The sequence below is a fragment of the Notolepis coatsorum genome (assembly GCF_963971535.1).
Source record: "Notolepis coatsorum genome assembly, chromosome: 4".
NCBI classification, from domain to species: Eukaryota; Metazoa; Chordata; class Actinopteri; order Aulopiformes; family Paralepididae; genus Notolepis; species Notolepis coatsorum.
Window position 1 is genome coordinate 11587233 of NC_140168.1, and position 25536 is coordinate 11612768.

A 25536-nucleotide genomic window follows, 5' to 3' on the forward strand; every position below is an offset into this window, starting at 1 on the left:
ATTTATTGTCACACAGAGCAGAATAATTGTCCACAACAAACACATTCCCCTTTAATTTACACCGCTGCAACAAACACATCCCTTTAATTTAGACTGGCTACACGCTCCACATCACAACAACAGACTCAAGGAAGCATGCCACGAGCTAACGCTAACGCTAACGCTAACACTAACGCTAACGCTACTCTCTGCTATGTTGTGGAGACTCAGGGAAGCATGCCACGAGCTAACGCTAACGCTACTCTCTGCTATGTTGTGGAGACTCAGTGAAGCATGCCGCGAGCTAACGCTAACGCTAACACTAACGCTAACGCTACTCTCTGCTATGTTGTGGAGACTCAGGGAAGCATGCCACAAGTTAACGCTAACGCTACTCTCTGCTATGTTGTGGAGACTCAGGGAAGCATGCCACGAGCTAACGCTAACGCTACTCTCTGCTATGTTGTGGAGACTCAGTGAAGCATGCCGCGAGCTAACACTAACACTAACGCTAACGCTACTCTCTGCTATGTTGTGGAGACTCAGTGAAGCATGCCGCGAGCTAACACAGTTAATATCCACTGACTTGAGCAGCTAGACTTAATGTCAGAGGTTTGGAACTAAGCATTTTAAAATAGAAAGTCAAGCCAGTTGCAATGTTTGCAAGGAGGACAGGCTGGAGGCGAAGTTTTCAGACTAACTTTTCACCTGGAGGATAACGTGACTGAGGATTATCGTCGGCGTTTCAGACCAGAATGGACCATTACGTAAGTCGAACACTGAATGTATACTAATGTGCAAACATATATTGAAACTTTTAATATTTCTCATATGAAGCAGAAGCACATTTCTCAGGGTGAATGTAATAACAAAAGCCTCCGAGCTCGCGCCCCGGACTATAGGCAACAGAGGGGCTTGTCTCGCTCCGCCAGTTTCTGACAAAAATGCGTCAAAATTGATTACTAATGTGAAAGATCGGATCGGAAACGATCGGATCGATAGATATTTAAAATCACATGATCGGGATCGGATCGGAAGCAAAAAAAGGCGATCGGGACATCCCTAATAGATAGCATAGATATTTCCTGTCTTGACATTCCAAGAGAGATTTGGAGAAAGAGAGGTGCTTATTGATTGTAGGGCTGTCCCCGACTAAGGATTTGGATGGTCGACTATGATTGGCCAAAATTTGCCGTTAGTCGACTATTGGTCGACAAAAAAAAGTATATATATAATATTTTTTTATTTTAATATATATATATTTTTTATCATTCCATTTGGGCTGTGGGGGGTGCTTAATGTGTGAAGGAGTCGACTGAAGGCTTCTTGTCCTCTGCAAAAGCATGCAATTGGTCCACTGATGGATACATCTTGATATTTGTCTAGTCTAGTGTGTTCATTAGATGGGTGAAATCCTCTTTCTCCTTGTTTTCGTAGGCAGTTAGCCTCTGGTATGCGTGCCATTAGCGTTAGCCACGCTTCTAGGCCTCTTTTCTTTTGGAAAGAATGATAAAAATATATATATATATATATATATATTATAATAATTATTATAATTTTTTATATATTCGACTAAGAGGTTGGCCAGTCGACTACGGCTCCTTTCAACAGATTAGTCGACTAATAGGGGTCAGCCCTAATTGATTGATTGAATATATTTGATGATTTATTCGATAAGCCTCTCATACACATACACAAAAAGTTATCAAGGATATACATCTATGGCGGCTGGGTGGCGCAGCGGAGATTGTGCTTGTCACCAATGCAAGAGACTCCGGTCTCGAATCCCGGTGTCAGCATTGCCTGCGGCTTGGGCCAGTCGTCATACTATCTCAATTGACAGAGGTAGTGGGTGGAAGTCGATGGGTGGTAATCTGGACGTTGTGGACAGCGACTCCTACAGGTCGGTTGGGGGACGCCTGCACAGCAGAGACAGGAAGTATCGGGGGCAGCGTGAGCCTCCCACACGTTACACCTCGCCACCGAGAGTCCGCACTGTCTGGTGAAAAGATGCGACAGGCTGCCTCCTCGTGTACCGGAGGGGACACATGATGCAAGGCTTCTATCCTCCCTACAACCGGCCAGTGGGGGGCATATGCGAGCAACGTTCAAGACAGGGGAGGGGAGAATTGGCACAGCAGGTAATTGGGATGGGAGAAAAATAGAAAAAGAGGAGAAAAAGTGGATACAAAAAAAATTTAATAATAATTAATGAATGCAACACTCCCAGACATACCCCACGCGAAGGTAAGGCAAAACTCACTAAAACCTAGCAATAGGAAAAAATGCACCACAGGCAATGTGGAGGAGAGAAACCTTAGAAGGGTTCAATCTCCCTTCTTAGATGTCGGTGATAGTAGTGTTGCAATAAAACAGGCGAAACAGTTGGTAAGCATGCACACATACGTGTAATGAAACACAGATAAGCGCATGCAATAGCAACTGAACATTTTGAAAGATTGAAAAATAAAGCTGATGGCGGATCTATTTGAGGCATCAAGGATATACATCTATATATTTTGCATTATTTTATCCCACTTTATGCAATCCCCTCTATGAAAGGTGCTGTACAAATAAAGTTATTATTATTATTATTATTATTATTATTATTATTATTATTATTATTATTATTATTATTATTATTATTATTATTATTATACACAATAAAGCTAAAAGCTTATTTCCATTGTGGCCTAGTTAGAGTTAGGGGTGTGTGTGTGTGCGTGTGTGTGTGTGTGTGTGTGTGTGTGTGTGTATGTGTGTGTGTGTGTGTGTGTGTGTGTGTGTGTGTGTGTGTGTGTGTGTGTGTGTGTGTGTGTGTGTGTGTGTGTGTGTGTGTGTGTGTCTCAGAACCTGACCCAGGAAGTTGGCTTTGTTAATAACAGCCCATTAAACCCATTCCAATTCACTCTCTGTGTGTACGGCACACTTATCTCCTCTCCCCAAGCTTCGCATTGAAGATTTCAATTCATATTCATTCACATTATTTCTGGTTCATAACTCTTGAACTCTGAGAGGGGGAACAAATGAAATGTTTTCACTGGGTATGACAGAAAGCTTAGTGCGAAAAATGGAAGGTGAGAAGAGAGAGAGAAAAAAGAGACAGAGGGATGTTTACCTTATGCAGGGAGAAGGTGCGGACACAGAAGGTGGCCAGTTCCATGGTGTCCAGCAGTGTGACCTGGGTCATCCCATAGGTCTCCGTCCCCCGACTCGGCCAGTACTGGTCACACTTTATCTACAGGGAGAACAAGGCTTCATCATCATCATCATCATCATCATGACAAATCTGCATCGTCATTGTCAACATCAACACTACCACACGATGACACTATGACACTACCACACGATGACACTACCACACTATGACACTATGACACTATGACACTATGACACTATGACACTATGACACTACCACACTATGACACTACCACACTACCACACTACCACACTACCACACTACCACACTATGACACTACCACACTACCACACTATGACACTACCACACTATGACACTACCACACTATGACACTATGACACTATGACACTACCACACTATGACACTACCACACTACCACACTACCACACTATGACACTATGACACTACCACACTATGACACTACCACACTATGACACTATGACACTATGACACTACCACACTATGACACTACCACACTATGACACTATGACACTATGACACTATGACACTACCACACTATGACACTACCACACTATGACACTACCACACTATGACACTACCACACTATGACACTACCACACTATGACACTATGACACTATGACACTACCACACTATGACACTACCACACTACCACACTACCACACTACCACACTATGACACTACCACACTACCACACTATGACACTATGACACTATGACACTACCACACTATGACACTACCACACTACCACACTACCACACTATGACACTACCACACTACCACACTATGACACTATGACACTATGACACTACCACACTATGACACTACCACACTACCACACTACCACACTACCACACTATGACACTACCACACTACCACACTACCACACTATGACACTACCACACTACCACACTACCACACTACCACACTATGACACTACCACACTACCACACTACCACACTATGACACTATGACACTACCACACTATGACACTACCACACTATGACACTACCACACTATGACACTACCACACTATGACACTATGACACTATGACACTATGACACTATGACACTATCACACTATGACACTATGACACTACCACACTATGACACTATGACACTATGACACTACCACACTACCACACTATGACACTACCACACTATGACACTACCATACTACACTAACATTATTGGTATACAGTATAACGTGCCCTAGCTGCCTACAATGCTCTAACACTATTGGTACATAACCGTGCCCTGCTGTGCTCGTAATGAAAACAGCGTCTCTGAAGGGGGAAGGGGGGGGGTGAGGGGCGAGCGGTTGAGGGGCATGGCTTCTCACCCGCGACTTCTCCTCCAGGCGCGTCATCATCACCACGGAGGCGGCCCGCTGCTCCCACACCATCCTCCAGAAGTCCCCGAACGTCTCCGGCAGCGGCCCCTGGGTGGCGATGTAGGCGTTCTGCTTCCTGTAGCCATCGATGTAGTTGGCGTTGATGTAGTCGCTCCCCAGGATACCTGGCGGACAGTTTAAGTTTATTTGGATCCCCATTAGCTGTTACAAATGGCAACATCTACTCTTCCTCGGGTGAGACGCGGCTTGTGATGTATAACCTTTTCACTCCCACACTACCAACGGGTTAACCCTTTCACTGCGACAATACCGAAGGTTAACCCTTTCACTGCGACACTACCGAAGGGTAAACCCTTTCACTGCGACAATACCGAAGGGTTAACCCTTTCACTGCGACAATACCGAAGGTTAACCCTTTCACTGCGACAATACCGAAGGGTTAACCCTTTCACTGCGACACTACCGAAGGGTTAACCCTTTCACTGCGACAATACAGAAGGTTAACCCTTTCACTGCCACGTGCCAAAGGGTTAACCCTTTCACGGCGACAATACCGAAGGGTTAACCCTTTCACTGCAACAATACAGAAGGTTAACCCTTTCACTGCAACCCGACAAAGGGTTAACACTTCCACTGCCACACTACCAACGGGTTAACCCTTCCACTGCGACAATACCGAAGGTTAATCCTTTCACTGCCACACATACCAAAGAAGGGTTAACCCTTTCACTGTCACAATACCGAAGGTTAACCCTTTCACTGCCACACACACACACACACACACCAAAGGGTTAACCCTTTCACTGCCACACTACAGAAGGTTAACCGTTCACTAGACGGTCTGTAGTGTGGCAGTGAAAGGGTTAACCGTCTGTAGCGTGGCAGTGAAAGGGTTAACCGTCGGTATTGTGACAATGAAAGGGTTAACCCTTCTTTGGTATGTGTGGCAGTGAAAGGATTAACCTTTGGTATTGTCGCAGTGGAAGGGTTAACCCGTTGGTAGTGTGGCAGTGAAAGGGTTATCCTTCTGTACTGTCACAGTGGAAGGGTTAACCCGTTGGTGGTAGTGAAAGGGTTAAGAGAACATCGTCAAAAAGGCATCTAGCCGACGACGGAAGAGGCGCGTGAACCCTTTGGTGTTGTACAACGGTTCACCTCGCGCTCCGCTCGTGTTCGCCAGACGCTACTTCTGAAAGACCGCCGGCGTGTGCGACGACTAAAAAGGGAACAAGGAACGAACAAACAAGACGTGTCAGTCTTTGTGCAAATTTACAAGCTCCCGGATCAAAACCCATTCTCCAGCGCTTGTTCTCGGGGAGGCGCCCACTGTGCTCCGATGCACCCAGGCTGTTTTCTTTTGCCGCCGGTCGCGCGCCACTGCACACGTGCGAGACTCGAGCGCTGTTTATCATTTCAGATTTCATCCATCGCGCCCTCTTTTTCTTTCTCCCATCAGCAACCCCTCTCACCCCCAAAAACACACGTCCAACTCTGGCTCCCCCGCTACGAGTCTGGCTCCCCCCCCCCCCCCCCCCCATCAACTATAACACGCCTTTGTGTGATGAATCACGGTTTATGTGGGTTTTATTTTAGTTTATTTTAAGGTGCTTTGGCTTTATTTCGTCTTTCTGTGAGGGACAGCTGTCAATCACTGGCCTCTGCAGTTAATTGCCATGCGGCATGCCAGGTGTGTGGGCTTGATTGCCACCTGATTGGTGTCAGGTGTGCAGCGCCTCTAAGTAGGTTTGGTTGACTGTGTTCGGATGCTTGTTGTCCATTTCATGTTTTTCTCTCAATAGTAGAGGAACGTGTCCCAAGCTCATGCTTCTAGGGTTTTCTCTGTCTCTAGTGCTGTTGTTTTTCTTGTTGTTTTCAAATTGTTTGCAGTGGTGGTTATTTTGGGATTTTTACCCAGTTATTTTATACTGGTGTTTTGTGTTTCCTACCATTTTTAACCCATTTTATTCTTGTGTTTTTCCCCACCCTCTCTCATCGCCATTGGCGTCATTTCAGTAAAAGCCAAGGTATGGCAATTAGGAAGGGGGGGGGGGGGGGGGGGGCGATTTGTTTTTGTTTTTGTCAAATCAGCTGCGCAATAGTCACTTTTGGTGAGTTGTTTCTATACAATTCACTTATATGACATTTAGGTATGACACAGGACTACACAAGCATTTTTAGTATAGAAATGTGTCAACAGACTAAAGCAGGGAACCACAATATTTTGCATACAATTTATGCAGAATGCAATATCATAACTGTCTATTATTTTTCTTGCAATTGAGCCAATTTTCCTTAGGTACGGTTTTGAGGTGTGTGTTCAACAGAATGTAGTATCAAAAACACGTTCACAAAAAGTATGGGTTACTGAATGCTGAACTGCACTGTTATAATCACTAAGCCATTGTAAGACCGTACCTGTGTCCCTGTATCACTTGGCTCTGCTGCCCTTTGATTAAAAAACGTCTGTATGTCCATTTTCCTTTTTTTTGTGGCATAAGTCACTTAGTAAAAGTGAGATAATTGACTATATCAAAACATGCTAGGGCTGTACCGAATAGTTCGAAGCTTCGTTCATAATGTTGACATTCGAATTCTAAATCAACATAAAAAAAATTGTAATAAAAAAAAAAAAAAAATTATTAAATTTTTTATTTGCCAAGGTATGGCGAGTGCCATACCTTGCCATACCAAAATGATGCCCCTGCTCATCGCTCAGCGATTCCAGTGGTTACCTTTAACCACTGGACTTTAAGATCCCCCTTTTCGTGTGTGTCCTACACCCCCCCCCCCATCCTGAAAGCCTTCCCCCCCACCCCCCACTATGTAGGGTGACCAAACGTGGTACAGGACAGTCCTGCAGCATTTTATCCCTTTGTCCCGCAATAGAAGAAAACATTTCCTGCATTTCAATAAAATGTTAAATATATTAACTAGGGATGTTCGATATTGGCTTTTTTTTTTTACCAATATACCGATATTGTCCAACTCTTAATTTCCGATACCAATATCAACCGATACCGATATATGCAGGGTTTCCCCCCCCAAAAAACACAACACTATGCATACTTTTCACAATAAATAAAATAAGAATTTGTTCTTATTGCTTGCCTGGGTAAATAAAGGTTAAATAAATGTAAAAAAAACGATACAGATAATTTCCGATATTACATTTGAATGCCAATATCGGACATCCCTAATATTGACTATTATTAGTCACCATCCATGCACTAATGCACTACACGTGGCCTAGTCCAGTGGTTCTCAAACTGGGGGTCCCCCAGGGGTCCCTGAGGGAGCTCCAGGGGGTCCCCAACTACACGAGGAAAAGTTCACTGATGTATTCTTCACTACAAGTGAGTACAGTGAGAGAATGTATACAAATGACTATTCTGCTCTCTCCTCCGTTATCTCTCCACCTACAGTAGAGACAGTTGTGAAATTCTGGATTAAATCATGTGTAACAAGAAATATATTGTGTGATGGAGGTCACATGGGATACTATCTTATCAAATAGGGGTCCTTGGCCAATTTACATATCAATTTGAGGGTCCTTGAGGGTTTGTGAACCACTGGCCTAGTCTACACACCAGTGCGCGCTTGCGCGCACACACACACGCACACACGCACGCACGCACGCACGCACGCACGCACGCACGCACGCACACACACACACACACACGCACGCACGCACACACACACACACACACACACACACACACACACACACACACACATTTAAAACAGTTTCAATACTCATTTCCCGCAATGGCTGGAGTTGTGTTGTCAGCACACACACATTGCTGGCTGGAGTTGTGTTGTTGTCAGCAGCACACATACCAGGGTTCCAACAGACATTGCAAAATAAAATTCAAGGACTTTCAAGTACTTTCCCAAGCACTATCTTTCATTTTGAAAGGGCATTTAACTCTTTGACGGCCACCAGCGTTCGCCATCTGCACTGTTTGGTGCCAGCGTTTAGCGATGTTTGCAGACCCATCATGTGTTCTGTATTATAGCTATGGAGACAATCGTATGGCTAATTTTACAGGCATTGTTCATAGTCCATTACTGACTAATCAGTTCATTTCTACACACTATAGTCTGTTACACGCTACACACTACACATCGCCCCATTTCCAAAATAATCCAGTATTTTTCCATAGATCGCGAGATATGACACGTTATATGCAATAAGCCCAAATCGTTCTGGTTGATCGCCTGAAGCTCCAAATACTCCCAAATCACAGTGAATTGGAAAACGTATAGTAGCCTATTTCCTTTTTTTTGCCTTTCTATATATATTTTTTTCTCCCATCACACAATTTTTGTCGTTATGCCAATTCCCTTCCTGGTCATTGCACGCATTGCCCTACTTTCGGTCTGGGGAGCGTGTAAATGGCTGCATTTGTATAGCGCTTTTATCCATAGCGCTTTACAATTTTGTTCCTCACATTTTACCCATTCACTCACACATTCACACACCGACGGCGGAGGCGACCATGCAACCTGCTCATCGGGAGCAATTAGGGGTTATGTGTCTTGCTCAAGGACACTTCGACAGACTGCCCGGGAGGAGCAGGAATCGAACCGGGAACCTCCGGATTACCAGACGACTGCTCTACCTCCCGAGCCACTGTCGACCCACAAGGGTGTAGACTATCACATCTATCACATGCCTACATGTGGAGTAGCCAGCCACTTCTTTTCACCCGACAGCGAGGAGTTTCACTGGGAGGTTTGCGCTATTTCCTCCTCTCTGCTGCACAGGCGCCATGACCAACCAGTAGGAGTCGCTGTTTGCAACGACCAGGACTCATACCCCACTGGCTTCCCACCTGCGATCACTGCCAATTGTGTTCGTAGGGACGACTGACCAAGACGGAGGTACCGCTGACCGCTGGATTCGAACCACCCAGAGTCTCTGCGGTGGTAGGCGAGTGCTCAGACCTCTACGCTACCCAGCCGCACCATAGTAGCCTATTTCATAACATTTCTGCCAAAGTGGAGATATCACATGACTTTCTTGTTCACATAATTATATATATATATATATATATATATATATATATATATATATATATATATATATATATATATATATATATATATATATATATATATATATGTATTTTTTTTTTTAACCTTTATTTACCCAGGGTAGGTTCTCTGAGCACAGATGCTCTTTTTCAGCTATGCGCTGCTTCCATTCACACCTGGGAGCTGCCCAGTACAACCACAGTCGGACACCGTTGACCACTAGGAGCTGCCCAGTACAACCACGGCCACTAGGAGCTGCCCAGTACAACCACAGTCTGACACCGTTGACCACTAGGAGCTGCCCACTACAACCACAGTCTGACACCGTTGACCACTAGGAGCTGCCCAGCACAACCACAGTCTGACACCGTTGACCACTAGGAGCTGCCCAGCACAACCACAGTCTGACACCGTTGACCACTAGGAGCTGCCCAGCACAACCACAGTCTGACACCGTTGGCCACTGAGCAACTCCACTGGAGCAGTTGGGGGTTAAGTGCCTTGCTCAAGGGCACCTCAGCGGTTGGTGTTAAGGCGGGTATGGGAGAGAGTTATTCATTCACTTCCCCAGCCCAGATTTCTCCTGCCGGTCCGGGGGATCGAACCAGGCGACCTTCCGGTCACACACCCACTTCTCTAACCTTTAGGCCACCGCTGCCCCCAAATATATATAATTTTATATAATAATTATATAATATATAATCTCACGTTAACCAATTTCTCCCTACAATTTCCACAAAAACCGACATACATTTGGATCATCATACAGATTTTGTTCACCCCTTCCACCGTGTCCGCCTACCTTCTATAGGGGCCAGGATGACGCGGGTGTGGTCGTAGGCGATGACGTTAGCGTAGCGGTTCTTGGGTTTGTTTACTTCCAGGTTGGAATGCTCCCAGGTGAACTGCTGACCGGGATCTATGGACTGAGGACGGCCAGACAATAGAGAGAGAGACACACACACACACAGACACAGACACACACACAGACAGACGGGTTCAGACAGAGAACATGAGAACTCCTCAGACACACAACACAACAGCAAAGTACCTCAATGATCCTCTAGAGCGAATATTATATATATATATATATATATATATACTAGAGAGACTAATGGTGATCTGACTAGTATATATACTATAGAGTATAGACTAATGAGGACATGAGTGATCCGACTAGTATATATACTAGAGAGACTAATGAGGAAACAGGTGATCTGACTAGTATATATACTAGAGTGCCTAATGAGGAAACAGGTGATCTGACTAGTATATATACTAGAGAGACTAATGAGGACATGAGTGATCCGACTAGTATATATACTAGAGAGACTCACAGCGTAGACACACCAGTCGCACGCGAAGGCAGGCGGGCGGGCGACCAGCGCTTCACTTTCGCTCCCATGTTAACGGACGTAGCTGTGCGCAGGCGAGCGACTCGCGGGGTGGAAGCGATCGTTTTTTGCTTTGGTTGGATTCAGAGGCGTGCGCCTCGCATATTTTTTCACAGAAATACTGTAAGGGTCCACCTGTCCCTGGACCTTTCTCCCCTTTCCATCCTCCTCAACAGCCCCCACCCTTGCACAGACTTTCCACTACTCCTCAACAACCCCCACATTTGCACAGACTTTTCCCAGCCCTCATTCTGTACCTCCGCCTGCTGGATCTTTGTTGTCACTACTCCTCCTTCACTTGCACTTCATCAGGTTATCTGTATTTATGTGTTTTCTCCCCTTAGTGTTAACCCTTCCGCTGTGTCTGTTACCCTGTGTGCTCCCGTGCTTTTGTTAGATGTTTAGTCTTGGCTTTAGTGTTGTCTACAATGTGTTTTAGCCTTGTGTTATCTTTTGTACTTTTTGCTAATTGCCCTGCTGTCTCTCGTGTTAATTGTTCCCACTATATCTGGTGTGTGTTCCCTACCCTCCAGTGTCCATTGTTTGAGATTCCTGTTTGCTGTTTGATGTTGCTTTGCTCTCTGTCTCACCCTGTCTCCCGTGATCCAGTTTTTGCCTCATAGTAAGTGTTCCCAGTGTTAGTGTTTGTTTTGTTACTTTCCTTGTTTTTGCATTTACAGTTCGGTTTTTTGGTCAGTGTTTATTTTGTAGTTAGGTTTTGCAATCAATTTCTTGCCGGCCTTGTTGAGTTTAGTTCTTGTCTTTTGGAGAATCCTTTGTTTGTTGCTACTGCTCCTTTTTGAAGTAGAGCTATTTTTGTTACACTTCACCCCTGGCTCCAAGTGTCTCGAATTAAAGGAGCAGTGCTCATATTTGACAATCTACATCTACCTCTCCCTCGTCTCTGTTTGCGTTTGGGTCCTCTGCCAACACAATCCTTAACAAATACACTCAATATCTGCATTATTACCACACATATAGATGTTGTTCAACCAGCTAATGTGTCTGTATCTTTCCCAATATAAATGAACCATATTACTATACTTTTTCAGGAGTACAGTCACACTGATTTCATCATTCTAAAATGAATTCTAACATTCTAATTAATGATAATAATGGGTTATACATGCAAAATGGACAATAGAACACTGGAACTGGAAATCTTAAAAAAAATCTTCAACAGGGACCGACTTCGCAATAGACTCGGCATTTACAGCTGTTCCAATGTAAATGTGCCTTCCTCCTCCGTGCACTTTCGCCCGCTCTGAAGTCGGACTCGGTGTGCCCGGCCACGCGCGCTGTTCCCGCGTGGAACCCGCGAGTGCCCTCGAGCGCGACTGGTGTGTCTGCGCTGTAATGAGGAGGGCTGTCTATGTGATGATGTTGTGAATAACAGAAAGACAATTTTGTCCGCCTTGAGCATTATACTCATATGAATAATAATCATCATCATCACCTACAGTGTGCAGACGCATCGAACACCTTTTTTTTATATTCAGGTCCATTGCACTAAACGAGGCTATTCCGCTCCATTTTTGTTGACGACGGACGCCGCTACTTCTCTCACCTCGTACTCCTGAGACAGTCTCAGGTTGTCGTTGGCCTTCAGGACCTCGGTGTGTTCCGCCAGCTCGTTGATGGGGATGGGAGGGTGGCTCATCATCCCTGTGTGAGGGTCAAAGGTCAGGGTTAGGGGTGAGACCGCACGAGAGAATAGACGGCAACAAAGGGATATTCCACTTGTGCCACCCACCTGGTTTAAAATACCTTCAATTTAACAATGTGCAAATGTGCCTGCTGTGATGGAATCATCAATTATGTCCTAGATGGATCTTCATGTTCAATATAGGTTTAATAGTGAAAACATATACATACATTTTACATTTTGTCATTTAGCTGACGCTTTTATCCAAAACGACTTACAAGTTTTGTACGACAGGTCATCAGGAAGGGCACAACTCTATCAGCTGAGTAACAATGTTCATCAAAGTGTTGAGTGCTACAGTGTAGGTTAGTATATTAGTAGGACAAGTGCGTGACAGTAAGGTTAGTTAGGGTTAGATTATTTTTTTATTACATTTTTTTTAGAAATTTCAGATAATGGTTGAAGAAGTGCGTCTTTAGTCGACGGCGAAAGATTGGACGGGTTTCGGCTGTTCTCCTAACTGTGGTGGGCAGTTCGTTCCACCATTGTGGGGCGAGGACTGAGAATAGGCGACTTCTCTTTGACGACCCTCCCGGAGATCGTACATAATTATATATAAAGTACATGTGGATTAAATGAGCTTGGGCTGAGAGGAGTGACCAGCTGGGAGACACTGAGGTGGAGAAGGGGGTCCAGCTCTCTTGTGGATAGAGACGGGGGGGGGTTAGGGTGTTACGAACTGGGTTACGAACCGGCCCAGGTGTGCCCCAATTAGCTTGACGAGCCGTCCCCAGCCCTGCTCTGCCAGCTAGAGCAGAGGAACACCCCTTCCTGACAGGGAGCGACGCGAGCGAGCGTGATTGCGAAAATGATTAAAATGTATTCGTTTCAATCAGACTATCCTGACCTGCCGCGAGCGACAGCGAACTGAGCAGCGATGTCGTCCACCCCTCAGATATTCGCTCGCTGTGTCTCTAGTTGAGCGATTACGCGGCCGAGTCCCGCCCCTAAACACTTTTTATTGGTCAAGAATCGCAGGCTGCTTTGACCCCCCCCCACGTGTGCTTCCAGGTAACACACACACACAGACACACTCGGACACGCGCCGCCTCATATCAGGACAGTGTCGCGCGCAATTTCGTCTCCAGTTCGCTAGCTCGCTCCCTGTCAGGAACCGGTGGAAGACAACACAATGTGGGGGAGGGTCGTCACAGGGGGGGGGGGGGGGGGGGGACATAGTCTCTCTAGGTGTGAGATTCAAGCCATTGTTCGGACAAACAAAGGGACATCCTCCACATTGCTCTACTGTTCTTCCTACACTAACTATTATTATAATACGTTGTAGATACAACTGCTGCCGATAATGATAAACATCTGAGCTCCTTTGATTCCCCAAGGAGTCGCCAGTCACCTAGAAGTATGAATAACTAACCACTAGCTAGATTAGCATATCTTCAGTTAGGGCTGGGCAATAAAATGATAATTATCGCGATATATTTTAATAATCGATTATTCAATATTTGTTTTAGTTTTTTTGTATTGTGACCTGCAACAGGGCAGCTTTAAAAGCAGAGACAGTGGACAGACGTGTCTTTCTTGCCTGCAACTTAAAGTAATGGCTTTGCTCGTCCAAATGACAATACTGACCAAATCGAGATTTATTTTTCTCTTGTCCATTTATTTTGTTTGCTTTCTAATTAAAAATACAGTTTGAAACCGTCTGTACACGGTAGGCTATAATGTGCTAGCAGAGCAGAGCTAGTCTCCAGTCACGAGTCATGGTGCACATGTGCGGTGGTTTGTTCACCAAAAAAGCCCCAAAAGATAGAGAGGGAGTGGGAGAGAGAGAGGGAGATAGAGAGAGAGAGAGAGAGAGAGAGAGAGAGAGAGCGAGAGAGAGAGAGAAAGGAAAGAGAAAGAGAAAGAGAGAGAGAGAGAGAGAGAGAGAGAGAGAGAGAGAGAGAGAGAGAGAGAGAGAGAGAGAGAGAGAGAGAGAGAGAAGGAGAGAGAGAAAGAAGAGAGCGGGAGGGAGAGAGATAGAGGGAGAGAGGGAGAGAGAGAGAGAGAGAGAGAGTTACGTCTATTCTGCATCGAACATTGTACATATGTCTAAACTGAACACTGTGACCTCATTTTTTTTACTTCTAATTTTACTATGTTATTTTATTTCATACTTATCTTGTCTTGCACAGTCTCTGGAGCGTAACAGTAAGAAGCATTTTGTATAAAAGTATTCTGTACTTCTGTATGACAAATATTAAAGAAACTTGATATAAACTTGAACTTGAAGAGAGAAGAGAGCGGGAGAGAGGGAGAGAGAGACAAAGAGAGATACAAAGAGAAGGAGAGAGACAAAGAGAGATACAAAGAGAGAGAGAGGGAGAGGGAGAGAGACAAAGAGAGAGATGGAGAGAGAGATAGACAAAGGGAGAGACGTGCATGACGGTTGGCTACCTACTGTAGCTATGATGCATGATGACACTGTGACATGGCTGCAGGGTGCAGTTTGTATAGATCAACTACTGCACTTGTATTTCTTGGAAATACATGTATGGGGGGGGGGGGGGGGGGGGGCGACAGTGGCTCAGGAGGTAGAGCGGTTATCTGGCAATTGGGAAGGTTCGATTCCCCCTCCTCCCCGCAGCGTGCCGATGTGTCCTTGAGCGAGACACTTAACCCCTAACTGCTCCTGATGGGCAGGTTGGCACCTCGCGTGGTCGCCTCCGTCGTCGGCGTGTGGGTGAATGTGTGAGTGAACGGGTGAATGTGAGGCTCAAGTTGTAAAGCGCTTTGGATAAAAGTGCCATAAGAGTGCAGTTAGAAGTGAGACTCGTTAATGCTTGATGGTTTTTCGAGCGGGTTAAATGTTGTGTACTGTAAAATGTCATACGGTTTTTTTTTTCCTCCTTTTTCCTCCGATTTTTCTCCCATCCCAATGTTAGTCGTTATGCCAATTCCCAATCCCCTTCCTGGTCGCTGCGCACTTACCCCCCACAGTCGGTCTGGGAGAGTGGAGGCTACCACGTGCTTCCTCTGACACACGTCCAGCCAATCAACCGCTTCTTTTCACCTGGCAGCGCGGACTCTCACTGAGAGGGTGTAACGTGTGGAAGGATCACACTACCCCCCTTAGATCCTATCCGCGCTGAGCAGGCGCCCCGACCGAACTGTAGGAGTCGCTGTTTACAACGACCCGGACCCACCCCACCAGCTTTCCCACCCTCTAATACAGCCAATTGTATTAGTGTGAACGGCCAGCCAAGCTGGTGACAACGCCGGGAGCTGGATTCGAACAGGCAAATCCAGCGTCTCCGGCGTTGGCGACGAACGCAATCTCCGCTACGCCACCTGACTGCCTAATATAGGATGCTTTTGAACTAGGGGGGGTGTGGGGGGCAAATGGAATGACACTTGTCCTCCTGGCCAATGGGCAATCTGGAGACAAAGACAGGCTATACTATAGCATGTTCGCTAAGCCCAGATAGCAGAGCAAATACGACCAACTGTCTCGCCCCGTCGCAAGAACGCAGATTAGGCATTAACAAACAAACGACAGCTTGTTAGCACCATCTAACCATAAAGTCGTTCTAAACGGAAAACTACACTTGTGCATATTATCCGTGAAAACATCCCAATCTGGTTGGCGCGGCCTAATTAGGCGGTGACAACCTCTAAACATCGCTGGTCAACATCGCTCATATGCCCAAGACGAGCTGAAAGATAATTACACAACGAGAGAACATCACATATCATTAAGGCGTACGCCCGAGCAGAAAATCAATTTTGATCCATATGCTGCCCGGGAGTCTGTTTGTTTGTAAATTGTTTTTTCTTTTGATAAATTGCTTTTCTCAGTGATCAGAGGAGCAATGACTCAGAGAAAACAAACACAGAGCGAGCGCTAATTAGAAGGCGTGCTCACACGTGGACACGCACACGCACACGCACACACGTGGACACACACACACATGTGGACACACACACACACACACGTGGACACACACACACACACGCACGGACACACACACACGTGGACACACACACACGTGGACACACACGCGCGCGCACACACACACACACGCGCACACACACACACACACACACACACACACACACACACACACACACACACACACACACACACACACACACACACACACACACACACACACACACACACACACACACACACACACACACACACACACACACACACGTAAGAGAATCAACACCCTGAGCCTTTTACAACCCCTGTGCACAGTGGGAAGTAGAGTTACTGCAATCCGGTGGAAAATTCATACAGCCACAGCATTACGGCAAAAGGAATCGTGCCATAGCGTGCGGCACAATCCAATATCAAACATAATCCATTTAATGCACCGAATCAGAACAGATATTCCATAGTCCTCTGGACTGTATGTCGACGTGTAACTTAAAAAAACGTATGCAGCCGCTACATTTGAATCATGAAAGTGGACGCGGTTAGCGGATAGCTATCGAAAGACATGGAGAGTGAGATGACATGGAGACATCACGGAGACGTCACGGAGACATGATGGAGACGTCACGCGTTGACAGGTATAATTTGGCACGTGTTCACTCTCGCCGGCGTGTCCGACCTTGCGAGGTAATGGTGACAAAACCATTATTCTGAAGAGGCGGCTTCCGTTGGGAAAACGGGGATCTCATGGAGCCTTCTTGGTCCCCCCCCCATCCCCTGCTGCTAAACAGGCCTCCTCCTGCTAAACCTGCCTCCTGCTAAACCTTACCTCCTGCTAAACGCACCTCCTGCTAAACCTTACCTCCTGCTAAACGCACCTCCTGCTAAACCTTACCTCCTGCTAAACGCACCTCCTGCTAAACGCAATGAAAGAGACAGGGGCGAAGTATTGTCTTCAGGCTTCATCTCCGTGACAGACGAAAAAACAACTCACACACTAATGATTATGCTTTCCATACAATCACAAATCATGTACATATATATATATATGTAACGGTTGTCACATCGTCACCTTAAAAACTTTGATGCCCCAAGGGAGTTTCGAACCCGGGTCTCCCACACCGCGGGCAACAACACAGACCGCTATACCAAGAAGTGAACTCACTGCTTTGTAACGTGTCTATGTGTCTTTATGAGGATGAGAGTGAGTTTAACCCATAGCACCGCTACTCACCCCAGCCCTTCTTGACTGCGCTTCACGATACGATCCGTTACACTCACCTTCCTTAAACTCACTCCATTCCACCCAAGGCATCCGGGTCGCGTGAATACTTTGGGCAGCCGAAGAGTGCTTCCGCGTTCGAGGTTTGCGCTCTGATTGGCCAGGTCATGTGACATGTGCGCCAATTGTGGGACAGCAAGTTCTGCGCCTATTTCCGGGTCTAACAGCCTGCAAACTACCTGCTGTTCTATCGCCATGCTCTAAGACAAACTCTAACCTTAACCAACTTCGAACGAGCGCCTAAGCTTAACCAGTGTAGAAACTTGCGGTCCCAACGATTGGGCGTACATGTCACATGACCAGAAATGACCTGGCCAATCAGAGACGCGGAAAAACACTCTTCGGCTGCCCAAAGTATTCAGGCATCCGGGTCACGGCACCCTTGTAACGGTTGTCACATCGTCACCTTAAAAACGTCGATGCCCCGAGGGAGTTTCGAACCCGGGTCTCCCACGCCGCGGGCAACAACACAGACCGCTATACCAAGAAGTGAACTCACTGCTTTGTAACGTGTCTATGTGTCTTTTGAGGATGTGAGAGTGAGTTTAACCCATAGAGCACCGCTACTCACCCCAGCCCTTCTTGACTGCGCTTCACGATACCATCCGTTACACATGTATATATATATATAATGAGATCATTTAGCCGCTGGTGGATTTACATATTAAATATAATAATAAAGTATTTATTATTATTATTATTATTATATTCCTCTAGGCGTCGCTTCGTGCGGAGGCTGTTGATTGGATGGCTGCGGGCGACAGGAAGCACACGAGAGGGACGGGTGCTATGACCACAGCAGCTGTGCTGTTAGATTTCACAGACTGTAGGGGGGTGGAGAGGGGGGGGGGCGGGCCACACTAATCTCGACTACCTCGCTGAGAACCATGGCCGGGGGGGGTTCATCACGGCTATTCTGGGAAGAGACACCTTTTCCTCTAAATGGTCACAATTAACCCAGAGAACACATCACATTCGCTACATCCTTGTTTCGTTTTTCAAACAATGCCAAGGTGATATTCTTCATCATTCCTGACCGCGCTGCCATTTTCCCAGTTTTTTTTTTGGCACAAGTGTCTCTCTACAGCTTGGCAAGTGGGGGGGGTGTAGGCGTGCGGAGACGGTCACAGAGAGTTCTGCTACACCGGCATGACTCAGAGCATGACTATATAAGCTCTGACTGGACGGCGGCCATCTTCAGAGAGAGAGAGAGATTGAGAGCTGCATGGGAGGTACGTACTGGCTGAACCCAGCCTACTGTAGTTAGCGTCCCTCCTCCCTCTCTACCGCGCTGAAGACAAGATGAGACACTTGCTTTGATAATCTCCATCTAATCCTATCAAGCATAGTAGTAGTAGTAGTAGTCAGTGGCGGCTCGCCACTGGTGGCGCTAGGGCGCCGACCCACCTGTTAAATGAGAGAAGAAGAAAAAAAAACTTTTTTGTTTTTTGTTTTATAGCCCTATAAATAATATAAACATGTTTAAAATGAATAATATTTACTCATTTTAAGTATGTTTGTATTTCCAATGCACAATATAACGTTATTATCTAAATAAATAATAATAATTATAATTTTTTCGTATTTCTCGCCCGGGCAAGAAGCGATAGCGCTCTGCGTGCGCGTCACAGTTTGATCGCTGTCTCCGTCACAGCCAATCAGTGCATACGGCGTTGTGCGTTGAAATATGACTATTATGTTGGAATCCGAGCGCGATTTGAAGCGGTCTAGCCAGCAGCGTGTGAACTTCCGTGAAGAATTTCCATAGCCGCATTTCGCGGAGACGCTCTCTGATTGGCCGACGCAATGCCAGTTTTTTTCCATTGCCGCATTTCTCGGGTTGGTTAGAATGCAACTCAGTCGACTCGTCAACAACAACAGCAACTGTTACTACACTGAGCTTAGGCACTCTTTCAAAGTTGGTTAAGGTTAGAGTTTGTCTTAGAGCATGGCGATAGAACGCCAGGTAGTTTGCAGGCTGTTCGAGGCGGAAATGGAGTCTGGACAAAGACACAGCTCTTGGCTAACTAACAACAAGCTATATATGGATGCAGTGTGGAGGGACATGTATGGACAATGGATGGACATCAACACAGGCTGGATGGACAATGCCATGGAGTGGATATACTTTATCAACAAGCCAACAACAAGGTAGATTAGCGATCTTAACTCTAGTTTAATACATGATACGTTGTCTACTGATGCCGCAGGCATAACGTTGTACTGCTAGCTGTTAGCTCCATTAGCTTAGCTGGCCACTTAGTGCATGGAACGGAGTAACGTTAACGTTTAAACGTTATGTCGAGGTCATACAATACTACAGTCGACATAAGGTTAACGTTACCCCGTTTCCATGAAGTGTTTAAATAGCAGCAATCTTGTTGAAAATGTAACTACTAAAATGCTCTCTGATGCTGCTGATGCATAATGAATGAATGGTGAGTTGTTTAAAATGACAACATACATGTGTTAATTATTTGATTTGATTGATCCGAGAGACAGAGAGATCGTCTATGTTTGAATGAATGAATGAATGAGAACTTTATTAACAGATTGCAGAATGGGTACAATACAGTACGGCTCAATACACACAATTGTTAAGGGGATGCAGACCAGAGAAAGACGTTTGTCTTGTTTACATCAGGGTCCCAGATTTTCGATTCATATCGATAGTTTAATAGCTAGCCTTGGCTCGTTTAACAATATGCAAAATATGTGTACAGCCCTGTACTCATACTGAAGTTATTCTTGGTATATAATAGGTCTGATTGTGTAACAAATCGATTCCACGTCGCGCTGTGTGTGAGAGAGAGAAGGAGAGAGGGAGAGATCTGCCTGTGTTTGTAGACGGGCGAGTTTTGTTTCTAACTTTTCTATTTATATATTGTGTTTCAAGTTGTGAATTAGAGTCTAGACTATACTTTATTTGACTGGTTGTGTGTTGTTGTAGTAACAGCTGAGCGACTCGTTCATAAGAGCCGATTCATTGCCGTGAGCGTGAGTCGAATCGCTCACGTCTTGCCATGAGTGTTGCGTGGTACTGTACTGTACAAAATATTTGGTATAGCGCCCCTAGTGGCGAATACCCACCGGCCGCCACTGGTAGTAGTAGTAGTACTAGTAGTAGTAGTAGTAGTAGTAGTAGTAGTAGTAGTAGTAGTAGTAGTAGTAGTAGTAGTAGTAGTTTATTCAGTCATCATCTCACACAATACAATATGCACAATCATTTAACAATATTTGATTTTACAGTGACTGAAAAGGTACAGACTGAAGCATAATGCTTATACATGCCTGTCCTATATTAAGCTTCATGTCTTCATCATCAGACAATTTACCATATTCACACGGTGGCCATTTTGCTCTCATGTCAAAATGTCTTACGTCATGCTCAGGTTGGCATAAGAACAAAATGGTCGCCGTGTGAATATGGTCAATGACTTTCAACTGTGACAGGAAACAGGAAACAGGAAAATGTTCTGTGTGTGTATATGTGCATGCGTGCGTGCGTGTGTGTGTGTGTGTGTGTGTGTGTGTGTGTGTGTGTGTGTGTGTGCGCGTGTGTGCGCGCGCGTGTTCCATACCGGGTGTCTGGAAGTTGATGCGTCTCATCTCCACAGGGTCGGTGGGGTGATGGGCCATCATCTCGGCGTTACCCAGAAGGCTCTTGGTGCCTGGCTCAGAGTCCTTGCGCTTGCTTCTCAGGGACCAGTGAGTCAAACATCCAATTAGCACAGAGAGACAAGACAGGGGGAAGGGACAGGGAAGCCGACTCAGTACAAAATCATCATTGACCGGATTCACACGGCAGTCAATTTGCTCTTATGTCACACTCTGTTCAGCGTGGAAAAGAGATCTCAACCTGAGAATGACATAAGAGCTAAATGGCCGGCAGTGTGAACATTATGGAATTCATGATACAGTATCTTGATCATATACAGGGTTCCCACAGACATTGCACAATTTAATTCAAGGACTTTCAAGTACTTTTCCAAGCACTATTTTTCATTTTAAAAGGGCATTTAAAATGATCCAATTCACTTTTAAATGCGTTATTTTTTTTGGAAACATTTTGTATCCAATATTTATGGCTTAAAACCAATTTCTGACAATTAGTTACACTTTAGATAAAGAAAAATGATATTTCTTGATTCAGAACAATTTTACCATGGATGAACAGAACTTTCAATGCAAATGGTTGATTTGAATTCCAAGGACTTTTTAAGCACCTTGTTATTTTTTTTTTGCTGTTTTCAAGGAATTCCAGGCCTTGACTTTTGTCACAGATCAAGCACTTTAAGCACTTCAAGGACCTTGTGCGAACCCTGTCATATACCACACGGTAGCGATGGGCATAACATATCGTTAAATGATAAAGAAAAATGTAATAGTTTATGCGAATGTCATTTTGTCTCAAATATATTTTCCCTTGTTTTTACCTCAACATATAGCTCGCTTGTTGGATTACCTCACGTACGCTATTAAGTAAAAACAAAACCAACGTTAACGTGGAAGCTCAGACATTTCAAGCATCAACGATGTAACTTTCCAAATGAATGCTTTTGTTCCTGGAAATATGGATTATTTTTTATCAGTATTCAAATAGTTCCCAGTAGGGCTGACCCCGACTAGTCGAATAGTTGACTAATCGATAGAGAGGAGCCATAGTCGACTGCCAACCTCTTAGTCGAATGCACAAAAAAAAATTATAATAATATATATATACCGGTATATATATATATATATGTTATCATTCTTTCCAAAAGCAAAGAGGCCTAGAAGAGAGGGCTAATGGTGCGCATACCAGTGAGGCTAACTGCCTAAGAAAACGGGCACAGAGGCACTGAAAGAGGATTTCACCCGTCTAATGAACACACTAGACTAGACAAATATCAAGATGTATCCATCAGTGGACCAATTGCATGCTTTTGCAAAGGACAAGGAGCCTTCAGTCGACTCCTTCAGACATTAAGCACCCCCACAGCCCAAATGGAATGATAAAAAAAGGTTACCAGTCGACTATCTGCAAATTTCGGCCAATCAAAGTCGACAAATCCTTAGTCGGGGACAGCCCTAGTTCCCCAGTGACTATCGAATAGCAATTTAGTGAGTTTTGCCAATCCCTACCACACGGTATCTCAATGCAAACAAAGTATACAGTACACACGATTATCAGATATGGGATTTCAGTGCCAGGTGTACACTATTTGTTTTCTATAGAACATGCTGGCGACAAATAATTGATCTACTGTGGGTTAAAGTGAAGCAAAAAGGAAAACAAAATCGACGTTAGCTTAATCTCACCTGTCAGGTTTGCTGCTTCCACCGAGGCGGGATCGAGAGGGGATGAATAATTAGAGGCAGGAAAAAGGAAGGAAACCAGCGGATTGTTAAAGAGAGGAAAATCAATACGAGGCATTAGCATTCAAAAAGGCTGATGACTGACGGCGGATAAGGCGCGCCGGTTGGCAGGGTCAGACTGTTTGAAAGCTGTCAAACGCCGGGGAAGCAAAACGTACAAATTGGACCCATTTTACTGAATATCAATCTGAAAGTTTGAGCATGTGTCGCCAGAGAGAGAGAGAGAGAGAGAGAGAGAAAGAGAGAGAGAGAGAGAGAGAGAGAGAGAGAGAGAGAGGGAGAGAGAGAGAGAGAGAGAGAGAGAGAGAGAGAGAGAGAGGGAGAGCGTTGGAAACCACACAGGGAAAGAATCCCAACACAATGGATCTAACGGATGAGTCGAGAAGCTCCTTCAGCAAATCTCCCGGTCAAATCCGTCAGACAGGACATGGAATATACATTCATGAATTCATATTTTTGGAAAGAGATTTGCACTACAACTCATACCTCATTGCACCTTACCCTCAGTTGTACCTCATCCCATTGCTGCATTGTACTGTATATTGTATTGTAACTCAGTTACTTTTTTTCTACTCTGCATTGTATATTGCACACTTTTGTTTACACTGTTTACATACTTCTGACTTTCTATTTTATACTTATCTATTTTTACCTAGCACACTCTCAGGAGCAAAACAGAAAGAAGCATTTCATATAAAAGTATTCAGTATTTTTGTATGACAACTAATAAAGAAACTTGAAACTTGAAACACGATGGCAAACGGCATCCTGTGGTGTGTATAAATGCCTCACGGGGGGCAGGGTTGGGCACCGAGAACCGGTTCTAATAGGAACCGGTTCCTAACTTCCGGTTCCGGTAACATGTTTGCATTTCGATTCTTAAAAAAATAAAAAAATAATTGTTTGTCATCGGAAGATAAAGGAACACTTGATTGAAACAACATCTTGCTTGTCTTCTCTCTCTGTCTCCATCCTCCCTCTTTCTCTCTCTTTCCCTCTTGTATCTCTCTCTTTGTCTATCTCTCTTTTTGTCTCTCTTTTTGTCTATATCTCCCCCTCTCTCTGTCTATCTCCCCCCCTCTCCTCTTTCTCCAATCTATCTTTGTCTATCTCTCTCTCCCTCTCTTTGTCTCCTCTTTATCTCTCTTTGTCTCTCTGCTCTCCCTCTCTCTCTCTTTGTATCTCTCTTTGTCTCTCTCCTTCTCTTTGTATCTCTCTTTGTCTCTCTCTCCCTCTCTCCCGCTCTCTTCTCTCTCTCTCTCCCTCTCTCCCTCTATCTCTCTCCCCTCTCTCTCTCTCTCTCTCTCTCTCTCTCTCTCTCTCTCTCTCTCTCTCTTCTCTCTCTCGTCTCTCTCTCTCTCTCTCTCTCTCTCTCTCTCTCTGTCTCTCTCTCTCTCTCTCTCTCTCTCTCTCTCTTCTCTCTCTCTCTCTCTCTTTGTATCTCTCTCCATATCTCTCTTATCTCTCCCCCTCTCTTTTTTTTGTATCTCTCTCTCTCTTTGTATCTCTCCCCCTCTCAATCTCTCTCTTGTATCTCTCTCTTCTCTCTGTCTCAATTGTCTCTCTCTCCCTCTCTCTCTCTCTCCCTCTCCATCTCTCTCTTTGTATCTCTCTCTCTCTCTCTTTATATCTCTCGTCTCTCTCTCCTCTCTCTTGTATCTCGCTCTCCCTCTCTCTCGCTCTCCCTTTACCTCTCTCTCTCTCTCTCTCTCTCTCGCTCTCTCTCTCTCTCTCTTCTCTCGTCTCTCTCTCTCTCTCTCTCTCTCTCTCTCTCTCTCTCTCTCCTCTCTCTCTCTCTCTCTCTCTCTCTCTCTCTCTCTCTCTCTCTCTCTCTCTCTCTCTCTTTGTATCTCTCTCCATATCTCTCTTATCTCTCCCCCTCTCTTTTTTTTTATCTCTCTCTCTCTTTGTATCTCTCCCCTCTCAATCTCACTCTGTATCTCTCTCTTCTCTCTGTCTCAATTGTCCTCTCTCTCCCTCTCTCTCTCTCTCCCTCTCCATCTCTCTCTTGTATCTCTCTCTCTCTCTCTTTATATCTCTCGTCTCTCTCTCCCTCTCTCTTTGTATCTCGCTCTCCCTCTCTCTCCGCTCTCCCTTTACCTCTCTCTCTCTCTCTCTCTCTCTCTCTCTCTTCTCTCTCTCTCTCTCTCTCTCTCTCTCCCCCCCCCTCCCCCCCCCTTCCCCACCTCAGCTGTTGAAGGACATCAGTCAGAGACCGAGGGACTCCAGGCAGCAGAAGCAGGTGGACCTCCGTAGGGCGAATCTAAATTCTTCCCTCCGCTACGCACTTCTTGTAGAGGAGGATGGCGATGACGATGCAGATGATGAAGACCACGGCGAGGACGGGTCCCACCACCCAGATCAGACC

The 25536-nt window shown here is 45.3% G+C and overlaps 1 protein-coding gene across 1 annotated transcript in view; it reads right to left on the reverse strand.

The window, feature by feature from the left end:
• The window catches only part of LOC311226405 (receptor-type tyrosine-protein phosphatase S-like), a 134588-nt gene that overhangs the window by 37660 nt on the left and 71392 nt on the right, over positions 1-25536 (reverse strand). The window contains exons 5-11 of the mRNA XM_084311833.1: positions 25457-25536; positions 23112-23126; positions 21392-21507; positions 12511-12608; positions 10352-10475; positions 4501-4676; positions 3098-3217 (exon numbers count right to left, since the gene is read on the reverse strand). Of these exons, the coding sequence (XP_084167959.1) occupies positions 3098-3217; positions 4501-4676; positions 10352-10475; positions 12511-12608; positions 21392-21507; positions 23112-23126; positions 25457-25536 (729 nt within the window). The remainder of the gene's footprint in view (positions 1-3097; positions 3218-4500; positions 4677-10351; positions 10476-12510; positions 12609-21391; positions 21508-23111; positions 23127-25456) is intronic.